At 47.6% G+C, this 19099-nt stretch overlaps 1 protein-coding gene across 1 annotated transcript; it reads left to right on the plus strand.

Annotated features, from left to right (window-relative positions):
* The first annotated feature begins 860 nt into the window (after positions 1-860).
* BARX1 (BARX homeobox 1) lies at positions 861-11804 on the plus strand. Its single transcript, XM_081939969.1, has 4 exons — positions 861-1472; positions 7676-7964; positions 8706-8790; positions 11109-11804. The coding sequence occupies exons 1-4, from the start codon at positions 1106-1108 to the stop codon at positions 11271-11273; spliced, it is 906 nt and encodes a 301-aa protein (XP_081796095.1). The 5' UTR covers positions 861-1105; the 3' UTR covers positions 11274-11804.
* Positions 11805-19099: the final 7295 nt, after the last annotated feature.

Below are 19099 nucleotides of genomic sequence, written 5' to 3' on the forward strand. Positions count from 1 at the left end.
ACTCCGTCCCTCTGTCCCTCCCTCTCCCACTTTGCAGAGTTGTTGTGGGGAAAAATAGGAAGAAGGTGCGTCGGATATGTTCAGTTAGTTACAGTATTTGTAAAAACAATAAAGGCGGGATATAAATAAAAATAAAATAAAATCCTCATAGTCTTACATCTCATCGCTCACAAACGAAGCTTCCCTTGATGGTCAGTAAAGGTAGGAAAGGACTAACTTCATCAGGGCGAGAGAGCTGTAGACTATAAAGGTAATCTTGTTTTAAAGCGCTCTTTCCAAACGCAAGCCCAGATAAATCTGCACCGCATCCTCAGGGGCACCCGAGTAAAATGCCCCTGTAAATTCGTACACGCGTTCAAGGCGCTGGGGTTGGTTTTAGCATCTGGGACTTTGGGAACCTGAGAGACAGCCTGTAAAATGACTAAACTAAGCAGGCAGCAGATGCCTTGGGGGAGGGGGGGGGAGAAAGGCAGGATCGCTCCCTTTCTTTTTCCTCGCTTTTCATCTCCGGCCTTGGCAACGGGGGCTTGGCCATCCCCCTTTCAGCTCCTCGGGATCCGCCACTGTATCTCCCCTTCCCTTTCTTTCTCCGAGACTGTCCGGGGCGCTTGGCCCGCAGGCAGGGCAGACCCGGGACTTCCTTCATAGATGGAGTTGCGAAAGGGGGCGGGCGCGCTTCAGCCGGCCAGCCCAGCCACCAATCCGCTTGGTTTCGAGCCGGATCAAGACCGCTTTGCTAGGTACTCCCCGCCCCTCGCCGCACGCTCCCCCCCCCCGAGTCGACATCCCAAGCCCCCTGCGCTCCCAGCAGCGTCACTCTTATAATAGGCTGTTGTCCGAAGTGGCGCTGGGGTGGAGAAAGAAGCTGCTCCTCCGAGGCCGCGCCTTCGAGCAAGCCGAGGCTGCAGGCTTCCCGGCTTGGCCTTGACACGAGTGGAAGAGCAGCGGCGAGGCCAAAGCAGCAGAAGCAGCGGCGTAATCCAGCTTGGGCAAGGCGGGTCGGTGGAGATCCCCGGAGCATTCGCAAAAAGGACTAGCGCCCTCCAAGCAGCGAGGATGGCCCCGGCCTGCCCGAGGCCTCTGAGGGTCCCGGCCGAAGCGCCGGATGAGAGGCTGTTCTGAGTTTGGAGTGGCGGAATCGAGTTGGCAGAAGGAAGGAAGGAAGGAAGGAAGGAAGGAAGGAAGGAAGGAAGGAAGGAAGGAAGGAAGGAAGGAAGGAAGGAAGGAAGGAAGGGAACTCTCCCAAACAGGAGGAATGCAGCACCCTTTGGATCTGGGCGCCGCCGCTGCCGCCGCCCACTATTTCCCCGCAGATCCTTTCGTTGACCACCGGTCGCATCGCTATCGGAGCTTTATGATCGAGGAAATCCTGACGGATCACCCGGACGCCAAGAGCGCGGCGCCAGCCGGGGAGCTGCTCAAATTTGGCGTGAAGGCTCTACTGTCGACCCGACCCTACCACAACCCCTTAGGTAGGTCTTTCTTCGCTTGTGCGAGGTCTCTCTCTTGATGGACCCGTGTTTGTGTATGTGCGCGCGCGCGCCTGTGTGTGTGTCCATGCGTACGGGAGTGGGCCAAGACTAGGTCTTCTTGGAGAGAGGGGCTAAAGCGGAAATCAATCCGTGGTCGAGGATGGGGCTGCTCACAGGACACGGGGGAAAGAATATTCGCCCCCTCCCCCACTCCCGCCGTTTTCCCTCCCACTCTGCCCTGAAATCACTGATTTGCCTCCTATTGATCTGGAGAGGGAATTGCGGCTCCCTTCTCCCTCCTGCCCCCTCCCCCCATGTAGCCTGCCTTTGGGTTGTCACCCCGAGCTTACCCTCTCTACAACTGGAGACGGAAGCTGCCCTCTTTTCAGGAGCCCTCCGACTCAACTGGGAGAGCTGGCTGCAGCTGCGATCCTGAAAATCCGCTGCGAAGTGGGGCTTGAGGAAACAAGGGGTTCTTTAGTGCCCTGCTGGGACGGAGGACCCGGTAATACCCCGTTTTTAGTTTAGATTGCCTGCCGCGGTGGAACAGACAGCAAGCACAGAGTAATTCTCTCTAAAAATGAGTGACAAATACGTTTTGTGGGTTTAAACGAGGACAGCCTTATTTCCTCAGAGAGTAATATTTTCCTTCCCATTGATTCAAAGCCCATGGAAAATCTCAACTCTTTCCCGGCCTCTCCCTCGCCGCCTTCAAAATTAGACTTCGGGCTAGTCCTGTTGGGAAGAAGGCAGCATCGATGGTCCTGCATAAAATCATTCTAGTCCCTGTCTTAAAACTTTCCGGATAGAGTGTCGGGTCCAAGTTGACATCTTTGTCCAAGATTGCAGGGAAAAGGTTTTTTTTTTTTAAAAAAAAATAGTGAAAGCTTATGGGAGTCCAAGGACCCCAACCCAGCTGGGGGAGTGGAAAGCAGCCAGATTGAGCCAAGCTGCACCAGATTTCCTTCAGGTGCAACTTTAAGGATCGATCTGGACCAGCAGAGTGAAGAGGGTCCCTGCCCCAATGCGCGTTTGGAGCAGCAGCTGGGATAGGTAGAGCTGAGGAGGCTTGGACAGGTGAGTCATATTTGCACATTTTGGAAAGCCTGTGAGCTTCTGGACGGGTCTTTTTCAGGGAACACCTCTTTGGCCGCCTCTCTGCTCCGGGTCTGTTCCAGACTACTGCAGAAGAGGCCTGTCCAGAACTGGAGGAATCCTCAGAAGGCGGCCCTGACTTTAGCCCAAACTGGGCCATTTTCTCAAAAGAGATCGGTGGCCCCAATCGAGACTTGGACGAGAGGGAGAGAAGAAGAGAGAGAGAGAGAGAGAGAGAGAGAGAGAGAGAGAGAGAGAGAGAGAGAGAGAGAGAGAGAGAGAGAGAGAGAGAGAGAGAGAGAGAGAGAGAGAGAGAGAGAGAGAGAGAGACAGAGAGAGACAGAGACAGAGAGCACTATCTGGGATCTCCTTAGTACCTTGGAAAAGCTAAGGTGCCAGGCTCTCAGCTGGGTCTCCCTGCCTTTCAACCCCTTGTCACCTCCTCCTCCCCGATGTCCGAACCGTGAATTGTACCTCCAGGAGAAGCCGGAAAGCACAAGGCTGCATTTGTCTGGGCCTAAGATGCATCATCAATAATTCCACAGAATTACTATCTTTCCCACCCTCCGTTCAGTTACGACCAGAGAACCACGGCGAGGGTAGATTTCAATGGGTTCTCTCTAAATCGGGATCCTGCACGCTTACACCTCCGCGACAAAGTCAGTCGCAAGCGAGAGACAAGGGCCGTTGCAGAGCCGGCTGAAATCGACTAGCCTTGGCTGGAACCAGGCTCTTTTCACAAGGCTTAAAACGCGAAATCCAATGGTAGTCGATGTCCAAGTCTCAATTCAGGGGAATCGCTTTGTTCTCTGGTTTTGCTTTGTTCTAATTGGAGAATGTCACCGAAGCAGCCATGAATCGGCCCCTGCCCCTTCTCTCTCTCTCTCTGTCTCGAGGGGGCTGCTCAACAAGAGATGGTTTTAGGTTGCTGGGGGAAGAGGGAAGAGCGCGCAGTGGAGGAGATTTCTCCGGATTTTGCTTAGATCGAGAGTAGTGAAGAAACCCATTTTGTAACCCCGGTGAAGACCTCGACGCCTCTTCAGAAAAAAAGGCCATTTCTTCACTACCATTACGTGTAGCATTAATATTGCTGTTCTATCCATGAGGACAGTGCCAGATCGCCAAAAGGTTGGCCCAGTGACATTCTTTGTACAACCCCACACGTGAAAGTGAGTAGTCATTGTAAGGAAGTGATGATGATCTCTTCTTCTGCCTTACTTTTTCATTTTTGAAAATATCCTCTCCCTGAAATACGCCGGCCTACCAATGAGATACGAATAGATGGAGGCGCTTTTTAAAAAACGGTCTGTCTCTTGAAAGCGTTTTTGGAGGGCCTCTGCATTCCCGCTTTGGAAATATGCTTTTACGCAGGAGCTCTTTTCTCTTATTACTCCATGGCGTAAAAATTCTTGCAACAGTCCTCCATCCTGTCTTTATATTACAGCAAACGGCATTGGATATTAAGGACAAGGCCCCTTGCCTTGCAGAGCAGCCCTGCTTAAAGTTTGCTGTTACGGTAAGAAGGGATTGGGTTGACAGCCAGAGGCAAGGAATGCGACCCTGGGAGGAAAAATGGCTGTAAACTGATTTCAGCAATGAAGGCAGAAAAGATTCTGGGTCTACAGGGAGATCCTCCAGCTCTTTATCGATTAATCAATGGTGAGAATCCAGAACGGAAATTCCAGAGCAAGACATTAGCAGGTTTGCCACGGGAACAAATCCGGCAGGATCTTTGCTAGGTTTTACATCTCTGCTAATTTACTGTTGTCAACTTGAGGATCGTCTTTCAGAAGCCTTCAGAGGAAGTAAAATGGACGCATTTCCACGAAATGATTTAAAGCTATGCCCGTTCTTTAAGATGTATGGTCAAGAAGGCTGAAGTTAGGATTGGAATTCGCCTGGATAAGGAAGGGAATAACTTTGGGAACTAGGATTCCGGAATTAATGTTTCTAAGATGGAGACAGAGTTCTTGCTGGACTTTCCTTGAGGCTTCCTGACCTTCAAACAGACCTTGAAACAATAAGCACTCAGAATTTGCCTTTTTTTAAAAAAAACAGAAAGAAACTAGACATTGATTGGACGTTTCCATTATCTCTATCTATCCTCCCGACTTCCAAAAGATGTAAAAGATTCTGAGTTATTGTGTCCTTGCTTTTTGTTACTGTTGGCTCGGCAAGATACCGAAGCTAACGTGGCTTCTTCCTTCTATGAAGTCTTGGGGGGAAATTCTTCAAATTTTGTTCAGTTATGTAGGGTTTGCTTCTGCATAAATTTGCCTGAGAAGACTGGGCACTAAGTAATAGGACAAAAGAGTTCAGACTGGTTGTGTTCCAAATTCCAGGGATTTTAATAGGTATGTTTTAAATGCACATAAAACTGAACCGAATCAGAGAATAGATCCTGTGTTATTAATATTAGGGCTGTTATGTGTTCACAACAATGTGAAGTCACAGCTGCCAAATATTTAGCTAGTGTTGGCCTTCATAGTTCTTCACAGCATCAAGTTCTTCCCAAGAACCGAGGATGTCAGGATGTCATTATGTATCGGCTAGTATATGTATATATACAAGCCTTTTGGAATTGACTGATGGATGTACTGGTTTACAACTGCAATAAATTGAATTGAACGGAATTGACTGATGGAAATTTTGTCAGTGTAAAGATTTTCTAAGTGTTGCCCAATATTTTTTTTTTTTTTTGGTATGGCTCCCAGTGTGCCAATATAGTCAGTTGCTTAGTCATCCAGATGTTTATACTGGGTTTGACATTTTTATCCATCTATCAAGTCCTTCCCAAGGATTTGGAATATTATTATGTTATAGTAGTAGTTGGCGCAAAATTAGGAAATATGATTTAATGCAATAATATAGATTTGAGCCCTTTTAGTGTGCAGTATTGAAAAATATTGAGAAGTAAATCTGTATGTTTTCAGTTGTACCTCAACTGAATGAAAAATTATACAATTGCAGGTTCTTACACATTTACTTTTTATATCCTGCTACACCCAAAAGCAATTTATTTCTCATTTCACCTAAAGACTACAGTACATCTCTGATTATTTCTAGATTTGCTTATATAATTGAATTGAAAGCTATTCTTAAGAAACAGATGAAAAGTTTCAGAACTGGAACTATATAATTGTCATATATTTATTAAATGTGTGTATGTGTGTTTTTTTTTTTTACAGTAGAAGGATTTATCCTTCATTTTTTAAAGATGAGACTTATATGTTGCATATATAGCTATAAAAGAAAATATGTGATCATCCATTTCCACATATTATTATGAAAAAGTACATTCTGATAAGTAGAAATTTAATGTCGTGGGCCCCTTTGTGCTCCCTGAACTTGGTTGTTTTCTTGCAGAAATTTCATTACCAAACTAGGTAAAACCTAATTTTATTTTTGTATAATTAAAAAAAGTGCACTAGTTGCATTTTTTGAAAATTATTTTGATCCTTAAAAAAAAAAAAGCTTGCTTGCTAACTTTCCAAAAGACCAAACTGTTGTTTTTTTGGACCAAAAGAAAGACGAAGAAAAAAGCCCATGATTTCTGGGAGCAGCTTAATAAAACAATATTTTTAAAGAAGCCAATATTGACCACCGTCTTAATGCCTCGCAGACTCGCTTCAAAACCCTAAAACCTCAACAAAAACAGAGTAAATCCCATACTGGAAATAACTAGGCTCCCCTGACGTCACAGGGGCTTATTTACCACCCTGGAAGGGTATCATTAATGTCCATAATCAATGGAAAATTCACCCTTTTTGATTTACGACCGAAGGGCTCCCTTGAAGTAACTCTGCTGATTCCCTTGGAAAACTTCCATCTAAGAGGCCTGGATCGCAGCTTTAGACCTTCGAAATTTTCGGTCAAGCATCATCCGTCGGGTTGCGCTGTCCTTACTACTCCTGTTCCAGAAAAAGCGCTCCCCATCCCCGAAGAGCTCGCAAGGGGGCTCCGTTCGCCTTCAACCCGGAGCCCTTCAGTATACCCCAAACCTAAACGGGGCTGCATTGCCCGCATTTCTGGATCCCTCTAACTTTGATTGCCGACAGAAAAGGCGCAGGGATTTGATTGCCATAAACACGTTTTTGAGCCGAGAACGATTCCTTAGAAAGAAACCCTGTTCTTAACCAATAGAGCCGAGTCCTTTTTAGGTGGTGGCGCTTACAGTTTTGGAACAAGCCCCCTCCCCGACCTGTTATCAGCCTTCCTCAGTAGTAAGGGTTAAATAGGCCAGCACCGTGAGACTTATAGAGATTGGGGTAACGGGGAAAAGACATCCGGGCATAAGAAGGCTCCAAATTGAGCCATGAAAGGCACCGCAGGGTTGGATGTTCCTGAGTTTCTTTCCTACAGGGTGGCCCTTAAACCTGGGGGAGGAGGGGGGAGAGAATGCGCGTGCGTGCAACCGGGCGTGAAATGCCTGTCCTTAAACTTCTGGACCAATCTTTTTGGGCCAATCAGATGCTTGTGGGGTCAAAGAGGATGCTACCCACCGGGCAGTCCTGCTGAAATCGGATAGGACCCCTTTTTACCTGGCCGGAGGTTACCGTTACTGTAGTCAATCAAACCCTAAACCAAGCTTAACTGAAAAAAACCCATCTGTCCCAACAGGCGCCCTCCATATGTACTGGGCTGCTGCCTAGTCCATCTTGTCCAGAAGGTGCCGTCCTGCAGAAGGAAGGCCGTGGCCCTCCCGCCCCCCGCCCCCTTTAGCTTGTTTCTAAGGTGCCGCCAGACCCCTGGGGTGAATGCTGAGGGCTGAGAATGGGGGTCTGTCCCAGAGAACATAGGCGGCTTGATCTGCCTTCTCGCAGGCCTTGGCTGACTTTTTGGGAGCCCCATGGAGAAACTGGAGGCGGGTAAAGGCGGAGTCAGGATCGCAGCTATCTTATAGTTGAGAACAGTCAGCCGTTCCCGAAGTGAAGCAGGGCAGAGGCTACATTTTTCCCCAGCCTCTCAAAGTTTTATTTGCCTTCCCCACTCACACACACATCCGCTCTAGGGATGAAGGGGGATGAGGTGGGGATTTTTCTATTTTTACCCAGCGTCTGTCCAGTGTGTCACCCCCGCTCTGTCTCTCTGCTTTTCTCCCTCTCCAGCGGTGCTGAAGGCGGAGCAGGCGGCAGTCTTCAAGTTCCCGTTGGCGCCGCTGGGCTGCTCAGGTCTGAGCTCGGCGTTACTGGCGGCCGGCTCCAGTCTTCAAGGCGGTTCCGGGTCCCCGCACCTGCCGCTGGAGCTGCACCTCCGCGGGAAGCTGGAGCCGGGAGCCCCCGAGGGGGGCGGTAAAGCCAAGAAAGGCCGTCGGAGCCGCACGGTTTTCACCGAACTGCAGCTGATGGGCCTGGAGAAGCGCTTCGAAAAGCAGAAGTATCTCTCCACGCCCGACAGGTGGGCATCCCACGGAGGTCAGAGTCTCGCAAGGGTGTGTGTGTAAGAGAGGCATGGGGGGTTACTATGGGGGTGTGCGAGCTCGCAGGAGAGAGAGATGGCGGAAGGGGTTACGTCGAGAAGAAAATTCCTTCAGATCTGCAAGAGGATGATCTGGGAGGGGGGAAGCGGGACGCGACCTATCTGCCTGCCGGTGATCCAGTAGCGTATCATGGAAGTGTGTGTGTGTGTGTGTGTGTGTGTGTGTCCGCACTTCCGACAAGGGAATCTCAATTGGAAAGCCGGGCCTTCTCTCGCATGGAGGTGGGTGGGCTGGTGGAGCCGGGGAGGGCAAGATGATTTACGTTTCTCAAAGAGGTGAACAAAAGCCAAGGTCTGTCTGTCTGTCTGTCCCGGTTCCCCCTCCCCCTCCCCCCTCTCTCTCACTCTCTCTCTCTCTCTCTCTCTCACACACACACACACACACGGGATCTTAAACTGGAGCAGACAAGCACTCCCTGAGCAGGAAGCGTGGCCGGGAGCTGCTTGTCAAACGGCAACCTATGCTCCACTGTTCTGGGTCGTGCTTTTCCTGGAAGCCAGCCGGCCTCTCAGGGCTGCTCCCAGCGCTTCTTTTCGGGCTCTTGGCGGGAGGGAGAGCCCAGTGCTCTGCCTTCAGTGCGCCAGACGCTTAAGAGCGGGCCGTGTGGGAGAGGCAAGCAGAGCGGACCAACAATCAACGCATGTTTCTCCTCCCTGTAGGATAGACCTGGCGGAATCCCTGGGCCTGAGTCAATTGCAGGTGAAAACCTGGTACCAAAATAGAAGAATGAAGTGGAAGAAAATAGTAAGTGTGCTGTTTTGATGTTCAGACTATGAACATTTCACCCAGCCCTTATTTACACAACCTACAGTCAAAGGGATGTTCTCGAAAAATACACCCAGGGCTTCAATCATTCCTCAGGGATTCCTTCCTTTGGGGCACAACTCCCATTATTCCCAACCAGTATAGACATTTCACATTGGAAAAACAAGCTGACTGCGTGAGGATATGTTCTGGAATACAATACAGAGGCAGGGTTTCTTCTCACTTGCTGGGCCCAGATCTCCAGGCTTCCCCCAACGGAAGGCTGTGCTGCTACAGCAGTTAGATTTCTGCGGAGTCCATAAGTAGGATCATCCCAAAGATGCTCTCCAGAAGGCAAACGGAGAAAAAAGAACCGAACTGAAGAAGCTTCTTGGATGAGAAGCTCAAGGTTAAAAAGTAAGAAAGTCCAGTTGCCTTTTGAAAAGCACTTTCGGGGCAACCAAAATCTGGACGATTGAGAATCTTCATAGACATTTAGCCGACCGATCAGGCATGATGGCAGGGCCATTTTTCTCCATCTCAAGGGCTTTGTCGCAATTAACAGGACTAAGACTGAAAGCCTGTTGCAGTCCCTCACAAAAATAGGAGAGCTCTGGTTTTATGAGCAATATCCTCATACCCACACCACATTAAGGGCCCAAGACACGACGTGCTCAAATCGCAAAACGGGGAGATTTAGGAAACGCGGATTATTCTGGCGGATTATTCTAGAGATTCCCAGAAGGGCTATCTGGGAGTCACGTACGCCTAAGGCAAAAATAACTCAATGGCGTTTTTGATTAGGCCAAAAGTATAGGGTTGTGCAATAACCTATAATAATAAATAACATAATAATAAATAAAGGGACGCCATGGCTCAGTGGCTAAGACGCTGAACTTGTCAATCAGAAAGGTCGTTCGTTCGAATCCCTAGCACCACATAATGGTACTTGTCCCAGCTTCTGCCAACCTAGCAGTTCGAAAGCACATTAAAAATTGCAAGTAGAAAAATAGGGACCACCTTTAATGGGAAGGTAAGAGCGTTCTGTGCACCTTCGGCGTTTAGTCATGCCGGCCACATGACTACAAAGACGTCTTCGGACAGCAGCGCTGGCTCTTCGGCTTAGAAACGGAGATGAGCACCGCCCCCTAGAGTTGGGAACGACTAGCACATATGTGTGAGGAGAATCTCTACCTTTATCTTTATAGGGTTGTGCACAAAGATCGTTATAATTTATCCAACATTATCTGACCAAGCAATTAAAGCCACATCTCATCCCATCTCCAACCAACTCTATCTGCTTCGGCTGTGGATCCGAAGAATCGTGGCCCAACGTTGTTGAAGGGCAGCAGTTGGGGAAAGCTTCTTTGGCAGGAGTGAGAGGGGTCTGCAACTAACGCAGCGGCGGTTCTTTCTATTCAGAGAGAATCCCTGGTTTGAAAGGCAACCTCTGTAACAGGCGGTGTGTGGCCTGCTTCCCTCAAAGTGCTGCGTAGCATTTAGAGAGAGTAGAAACTGATTTTCTAAGCAATAGTCGGGAGGAGGAAAGGCTGCCACCTTCTTTAACCAGCACCTCCCGAACCTGAATACAACGCAGGGATGAAATTCAGCAGGTTCTGACAAGTTCTGGAGAACCCTTAGTGGAAATTTTGAGTAGTTCAGAGAACCGGCAAATACCACCTCTGGCTGGCCCCAGGAGTGGGGAGGGAATGGAGATTTTGCAGTATCCTTCTCCTGCCAGCCTACCAAGCCATAGCCACAGAACCGGTAGTAAAAAAAATTTGAATTTCACCACTGATACAAGGTAACCTACGCTCTTCCTCGTTTAAAATTAATCACTTGTGGCCCATTTGCCACAGATGAAACGATTGCTTATTTACCTCCCGTTTCTAATCACATCCACGTGGAAGTGAATTTGACTGAGGCGAGAAACGGCGCCTTTGATTTCCTGACATGCGAGAGGTGGGGGGAAATGAGTGCAACAAAAGAGGCTTTTCTCCACCTCCAGGCGTATTGCTGAGTAGAGGTTGACCAGTTGGGTATTTGCCTTGCAAGCTCATGTTCAGTACCTAGTCACCTTCTCCGCAAAGACACGGAGGCAGAGGTAGGGGGTCAGGAGGCTGACCGGCCTGCTGCGCAGTTCTAAGCAGCAAGACCTTTTAATTGGGAAAGAGGGTGACTTTGCGTTTGCCAGCCCCCGCCGCCCCCCGCCCGCCCCCCGCAAGCTTCGCTCCCCAGCGTTAACTATTGCTGTTTGGATTTGACCTAAGTCAGACCCTTTGTGACCTTTAAGTGTGGGGTGTGTTTTTTTTTAACAGGTTTTGCAAGGCGGAGGCCTCGAGTCTCCCACCAAGCCCAAAGGTCGCCCGAAAAAAAACTCCATCCCCACCAGCGAACAATTGACTGAGCAAGAGCGAGCCCGGGAAGCCGAGAAGCAGCATGCGGAAAACCTCGGCTCTCCCTGCCAAGTCACCCAGGAGTAATAAGGGAGCGCGGACTCAAAGGTCTGGCGCCCGGATTGCGGATGCTGGACTGCAGGCGCCCGAACCTACCCCGGCTTGGCCCGCGGAAGGGTGACTGTGACCTTCGGCCGTCAAGACTGAACCTCAGCCTCACGCGCCTTACTGAGCGACGAGACCTCGCCGGCTTGCAACATCATCCCGGGGGTCTCCTGCCTTGAGCGTAGACAGCTGGGGGGGGGGGGGAAGAGGCCCTAAAGCTCTCGGTTGCAGGGGTCTTGCAATCGCTTTTGCCGCCGTTCAAGAAAGTTACCACGCGGAGGAAGGAGACGAGGACAATCCGGGGTTGGAGATGAGGGTGGACTCTGATTCCCAGTTGATTCCGTTGTAGGATTTCCTAGGCATCTGAACCCTTCCGCCCTCTCCCTGCGTGCGCCTAAGGAAGAGCCGCTCCCTCTGAGGGGGCTTGGGGGTTCGACCGTGGCCGGACACTGCGCTGCTTAAGAGAGGAGGAGGGAGCGGGGAGCATCTCCGAACTTATTCGGCAAACTCAATTTGCAACCAGTTTGTATTAACGTGAATATATTGATTTTTATTTCAATAAAGTATTTTATGAACGATGGGGCTCAGGCGCGTTGTGCGTTCTTTTGCTGGGATCGGGCAAAATGCCGCCCTTTCCTCCGCGGCCCTCCTTGAGAGGAGGCCCCGCTGCGATCTAGGAGACTTTCCTCCGAGATAAGCCTGCAAGAAGTTCGTATAGTGAAACCAGCCCGATCGCAAAACGAGAATCGAGAGGCCTGCTGAGCGGTTGAGAAAGGAATTTTGGCTCAAGAAAGGCGCGCGGGCCAAAGTTCTGATCTGGTGTCCTTATTTATTCTCTCCTTTAAAGACCCTGCTTAAGATCAATGTTGCTTGCGCTGCTCCGAATTGGTTCAGAGCTGGGCCTGGTTAGAATCTGAATGGGAGGCGTTCAGGAAATTCTAGGGCTTTAAGCTAGACCAGAGGTTTTTTTAAAAAAAATCTGGAAAACAACAGAGAGAGGGGAGAGAGAGAGAGAGAAACTGTTTTTGCCTTCTTGCCAAGAAAAGCACAGGGACGTGCCTAGGAGGACCATGGAGGCGCGCTCCACTTATTAGGAGACTTGGCTTTTCTCATTAAACCCACGGAGGTGCAATTCAGCAAAACATAGCACTGAAACAATCACGGAGCAGGATCCAGGCAGCCTTCACCCGGGGTATCTCTGTTCTCTCCCCCATTCCTGCTCGCCTTAAAGTTCCGCCCTGAAAATCAGTGACTGACATCTCGCCGGTTTGGGAACCCATCTTTCCCTTCTGCTTCTTGAGCGGAACAACTAAACCTCGTGAGAGCTCAGTACCCCAAAAGGCCACTAAACAGGAGTAAAAGCTCATAGCGCCCGATCTTTTAAGAAGGGACCACTTCTGAATTCACTGAGAAACAAGTTTGATAAAGAGTTCAAGAACCCGTTCTTAAATAAATGTGTTTAGAGTAATATTCGTCGTGAGAACTCTCTCTTTTCCTGAAACAAAAGAGATTGACTTCCGACTAAAGAATCCCAAGGCCATCAGATTGAAATCAGTAAGGCAAGCAGCTCGAGAATAAAAGGTGATCTGTTTTCCGAAAAAGATTAGCTTTGAGCGTTCTGAAACTTCCGCAGAAAGACATTTCATTGCAATAAATGTCAGCGGTTGCCTTCCCACATTCGTGGGCTTAGTCTTTCGTTTGCTTTGGTCACCTTCGCTTACAGTGATTGGAAAAAGGGGATTCGGTTAAAATCAGTCCCTGTGCTTTGCTATCAAGTTCTGTGGAGCACACCGCGGCCAAGGGTCAGAGTTCATAGACGATGGAAAGCCATTTAGCCATGGTCTATTGGATAAAGTTAGTTGAATGTAGACAAGAGGTTTAACTAATGATGTAGCGGAAGGTATGAATCCGTTCACTAGCAACCCTTCTAAAACTTTAGCAGGGCCGCTCGAAGTGTGTATCTCTATATCCAGATGGATGATTCTAAGTAGGCAGCAACTGGGTATTTTTTTATTTAACAAATGGGGTGGGGCTTGGTTTCTTCTTTCCAGCTCCTAGGAGCAGAGTTAAGGCACTCCTGCCCTCAAGCCGTTTTATTATCTAGTCCTGTAGAGCCTAATTTGAAGCCTGCGGGAATCCTATTTCCCATTTTAAGGCAGCCTGGGTGGCTTTCAACATTCTCTCTTCTTCTGGATTCTTTGTGGTTTGGTCTAATCTAATGCTACGTTTTTGGAGAGACTGGAGCCCGGCGGATCCTTTTGTGACTCCCAATGGGCCGGAGGAAGGATCATCCTGAGCCTTACTTCCAACAAACCTACCCCCACCTTTTAAAAAACCAAAGAAACAAACTCCCTCTGGGCAAAACCGAGAAAGGCACCTAGAGTCTTTTAGGAACTATGGCAAGGCAATCCTAACCGATAAAACAAACACAAAAGCAACTAAACCTTGCATTTTCCTAGAGTAAGTATAAATTGCGGTGGGGCCAGGCTTACTTCTTTCGTGAATATAGGATCCTTTCATCCTATAGGAAGAGGGGATCCTTATTTCCAACTATTTTGTAGTATCCAAGATAAGCCAGAGATCAGCGGATTTATCGCGATATAAAACTGAAGATATTTTCTGTTAAGCTAACGAAAGTTCTCAGTGTGCTAAGTAAGTCCTCAGGAAGACTTTAGGTGTTGTACTTTGGCAAAAAGCTCCCCCCTCCCAGTAAACGGAGTTTGCTCTAAATAAGACACCAGAGAATAGCGCCTCTTCGAGGTTCTCGTGACCTCTTCTTGCCTTTGAGCCTAGAAGGGGAAGAAGGTCGGCCATAGTATCTTTCGCGGAGGGGCTGCATTTTGTTTCTGCTTCTAACTTCCTTAATGAGGCATGGTTCGTTGTGTTTCTCAGCTGTAGCTCCCCAGCTCGCTAATCTTCATTACGCCGGGATAACAGAGACAAAAAACTCACGGTTTCCCTCCTTCTCTTCTGCAGACGTTCAAAATGCCTCCCTATCGCCCACCTCGTATTATCCTTGCTATCCTTTATTACTCCAGACTTCTCTAGTCTGGAGTGCTGGACTTCAATACGATAGCTGGAGGTTTTGGGAGTGGAAATCTAGCATATTCGGAGGATGTAATGCGTTGTTAGTCATTCTGATTCCGACTCGAATTTGATTTTAATTAACTTTTATCCCGCCTTTATTATTATTTTTATAAATATCTCAAGGCAACAAGCATACCCAATACTCCTTCCTCCTATTTTTCCCACAACAGTATCTCTATGAGGTGGGATGGGCTGTGAGAGAGTAACCCCAAATCATTCACGCTGCTCTCACGCCTAAAAAGAGAATCTCCCGGTTTCTAGCCTGCTTGTTTAGCCATTAGATCAAACCGGGGATGATACATGACATGACATATGACATGATGTGAGGAGATCAGTAGCAATTGGACCTCTTTTTACTTTTTCCCACAGGACGGTATCCCCCATTCCTGAAGTTTGAGCATAGCACAAATCCCCCCTCGGGAAATTCTCCCATTGAAATCGGTGGGCTTAAAATATCCTTGGCTGCAGGTAATCTATGTGACGGATGGTCTCACAATTCCACTCCCACCCCCAATAATCTTTCCAATAGCAGCCCGGGAGCTTTTGGGGGAAGCTAGCAAAGCTCTCCGGAAATTTTCTGCAGGCTCTCTGTCTCCAATACCTAAACCCAGTTTGCCTATTGAAAGAAGATGGAGTAGCCTATCTTGAAAGCAAAGAAGATTTATCGGGGGAGTGAACGTGTGAAATGGGCCGCAGTCCTTAACGCTGTCTTTGGAATGGACTCGAAGGCCTGCGGAGATCAGCTCCTAGCCTGGGACTGGCCCGATTATTGCTTGGATTTGCACCTTAATCTTAAACGCGGAGGCTTATTATTTATTCGGGGGGTATATTCCCCCGTCATTTCATAGTGTTCTCATTTATGTATCCATAAGCTTTACTGACCATCCAGATCCCAAATCGCTCTTTCCACAATTTTATTCAGACAGGAGCCTTTCAAAGCAGGTTGGCTGAGGTCGCCCAGATCTGGCGAGGGCGTGTACCGGGTGGGATAAATCCGTAACCAGAGGGCAGCAAAGGGGGGAGAGAAAAACATCCCCTTGGCTGCTATCTAGAGATCATCCAGATTCATGGAGGCCTACTTAATGTAACCTTTCCCATGGGTGGAGAATTTAGAATTTCAGGGCTCAGTGTGAACGCGAGAGAAGAGAATGGAAAAAAGCGGGGCGCGTTCCAACAGCCCTCTTAGCAGGCAGCCGGTTCTCGGTTCTTCTAAGCAAGTCTTTGGAAAACTAACAGGAGGTGGTGCTGGGTGAATCCCAGTTGTGGGGAAAGACGCCGCTTTGGTGACCGTCTAAGCCTGGAGCCTTTTTAAAAAGAGTAATTTGCTTCGCGATCCATCCGGACACCTATTTGTCCCTGACCCGAGAGAGCTTGGACGTCTCACAGCTAAGCGGCGTCCTCCGAGGAAGCGCACAAGTCACTTGAGAACCCGCAACGGAGCGCTAGGCCTGGAGTGTGGCTCTCTCCTTTCTCTTTTAGCTTTCGGAGGACACTGGGACCCCTCGGATTTCGTGGCGAGGACTCTCAGTCCGCCCCAGGTGGTTTTCCTCGTTAAAATTGCTGCCCTGACCTCGGATTTTTCTCCAAGTATGGGCAGAGGAAGCCGCTGAACTTGCAGAAGAGCTGTGCCCTGCCGGCCGGATCGACGGTCTGATCCACACTCTTCCGCACCAGCAGTCGCTGCCTTAAGGCTGGGAAAGGCCTGCATTGTCTCCCATCAGCCCCAAGCAGTGGCGTATTAACCATTAAGCAGACTAAGCACGTGCTTAGGGCACCAGGCTCAAAGGGGGCACCACAAAGTTGAGAAAGAAAGAAAAAATCCCAATGAAGATTTGTACAGTATGTACAACGGAAGGGGAGGCACCAAGATTTGTCAGTGCTTATTAGGGCACCAGTGAGCCTTAATACGCCAATGGCCCCAAGGGCCAGGGCTTAAGACCCAGGAGGCCGCCCAGAGGTCCTTGGTACTTGTAGCTAGAGCAGGATTGGCTCAGGCAAAACGGTGGCTCGAGCGCGCCTGTTTTCTCCTGCCAGAAGCCTCACATTTAGGATTCACTTGCTCCAAGGCGTGTTTGAGGCTCGCTCTTTAATCCGGGAAATGGATTTTGTCTAAGGACATCTCTGGCGTTTCCCGTTTTGATTACCGAACTCTTTATTTTGATTTACTACATTAAAAATGCTTAAAGGCGATTTATTATTTAACAGAGCCATTTGATGGGAGAAATAACCGGGGGGGGGGGGAGTTCCCGCCCGGGAGAAACCGCGCCATTAAAGCTGCGAGGGAAGTAGAGGGGAATCCTGCTTTCCACAGAAGGGTGACATTTGATTCCTGGCACTTGGAAGGGGCAAATTGATATAAAGGTGATGGCCAATGGTCCTAAGGGGATTTCTGAACAAAATGTGCCCTCGGAGGAAGACGTTTTGCACGAGGCTTGATGGGTGGAACAGCTCAAAACAGAAAAGTTAGTTTAACACAATTATGGAACATGTAATAATGTGTAATTAATATAGTATAGCACATAATACTGTATATTTTTATTGAAAGCAACCGAATCACCTTCTGATACGTTTTATGGACCTATTCTTCAAAATTAAACAGTGGAGTGGGAGGGTGGTGGGCAGATAGAATGACAGGAGAAAAGTTGCTGACAAGAAGAGTAATTTCACTTCACAATATTCAAATACGTAGAAAAGAAGTTTTGAAATTGATTTGTGCCCCAAATAAAAAAGTCAGCCTTGCATAAAGCACACCAAGGAAATTATTTGTTTAATCTGCTGTAATTTAAACTGAAATTTCCTGACCTTTGTAGGACAAAAGGGAGAAATAAAATGTGGTTGCTATTGTATGAGCAAACCAGAAGTGCACACCAAACTGCAGCCCCCATTTTGCCTGGTAACTTGTGCAAATTCAGTCAATGTGGTCTATTCAATCCCCCCCCCCCCCCCTCTGTTCAATTGTGTCTGATACTTGGAGACTGCCTGGAGAAGTCCCTGAAGTTTTTGGTAAGGATTTTTAGAAGTGGTTTGTCATTGCCTTTTTCCTAGAGTTGAGAGAGAGAGAGAAGTCTTTGTGTCCAAGATGGATTAGAAGACACAGTCTCTGGGTTTCTAGCCTGATGCCGTAACCATTACAACAAATTGGCTCTCGTTATTTCATTGGGCTAACTGAATTAATCATCGTGATTCAGTTAAAGATCAAGCTTGTACAAAATACTTTTGGTGGAAACCAAACAGGCAGCAATTACCAAGAGATCTGAGTGCCTGTTGGTTCCACTTTAATTGTTCTTACTGTTGTTAATTGTCAAATTAATCTTGATTCCCACTGCCTATGAGGGATCCCTGGAATTTCCAAGTTTTCTTGGCAACATTTTCAAAAGTGGTTTACTCTTGCCTTCGATCTAGGTTTGAGGGACATGTCCCTTTAGGTACATATCTTCCCACTCCCCACTCTTAGCTTTGTACCTTTTATCATTATACCAAACTGAGACCTAACAGGGTTGGAAACAGTATTTGGCATCCCCTAGAACTAGTTGGTAAGGTCTTGGAAGGGTGAATAACCATCATGACAACAGAGCAGCTTGATCAGAATGGAACGAAAGTCCCAGGTACAAAGTATCCTTGTGCAAAGGCAGCATATAAAAAGAGCAAGCTTTATGTTTCACAAAACTCTATGCAGCTGAGAATAACTTCTGTATGACTTGATGTCTTTCTAAAAGCTGTTTAGTAAACTACTATTTTTTTTTTATTATTATTCAATTGTATCACAGGGGCCAGTTGTTTCGCCCGATTTGGCATTGATTACTAGTCGGGCCCCACCCAGGGGCCTAGGACGTCGTAACGTATTTTCGTAATATACGTGCAGATCCAAGCAGTGTAGCTTTTTGCATTTGACTGATGGTGATTTTGTCAAGTTTTAACTCTTTTAAATGTAATTCCAGTGCTTTTGGAATAGCTCCCAGTGTGCCGATTACCACTGGAATTACCACTGCTGGTTTGTGCCATAATTATTGAATTTCAATTTTTAGGTCCTGGTATTTCGCGATTTTTTCATGTTCCTTCTCGTTGATCCTGCTATCACCTGGTATTGCGATGTCTATGATTGTAACCTTATTTTTCTCAACCAGTGTGATGTCTGGTGTGTTATGCGCCAGTATTTTGTCCGTTTGTATACGAAAATCCCATAGGATCTTGACCATCTGATTTTCGGTGACTTTTTCAGGCTAATGTTCCCACAGTTTGTTGTTGTTTTAATATTATAATTTTGGCACAAATTCCAGTGGATCATTTGTGCTACTGAATTGTGCCGCAATTTATAATCAGTCTGCACGATTTTTTTACAGCAGCAGAGTATGTGGTCAACAGTTTCATCAATTTCTTTGCAGAGTCTGCATTTGGCATCATCAGAGGATTTTTCGATTTTGGCCTTAATGGCATTTGTTCGGATAGCTTGTTCTTGGGCAGCCAGGATTAGTGACTCTGTTTTTTTCTTTAATGTACCTGTTGTTAACCATAACCACGTTTTTTCACTGTCCACTTTATCTTTTATTTTTTTCCAGAAATTGACCATGCAATGCTTTGTTCTGCCAACTCTCCATTCTTGATTTTATCACATCTTTTCTGTATTCTTGTTTCATCTGTTGGGCCTTCAGTAGATTTTTGTTCTTTACTTCGATTAATAGATGTTCTTGACTTTCTTTTAAATAATCAGTCAGTGCATGTTT

This window comes from Natrix helvetica, assembly GCF_964273705.1.
Source record: "Natrix helvetica genome assembly, chromosome: 1".
NCBI classification, from domain to species: Eukaryota; Metazoa; Chordata; class Lepidosauria; order Squamata; family Natricidae; genus Natrix; species Natrix helvetica.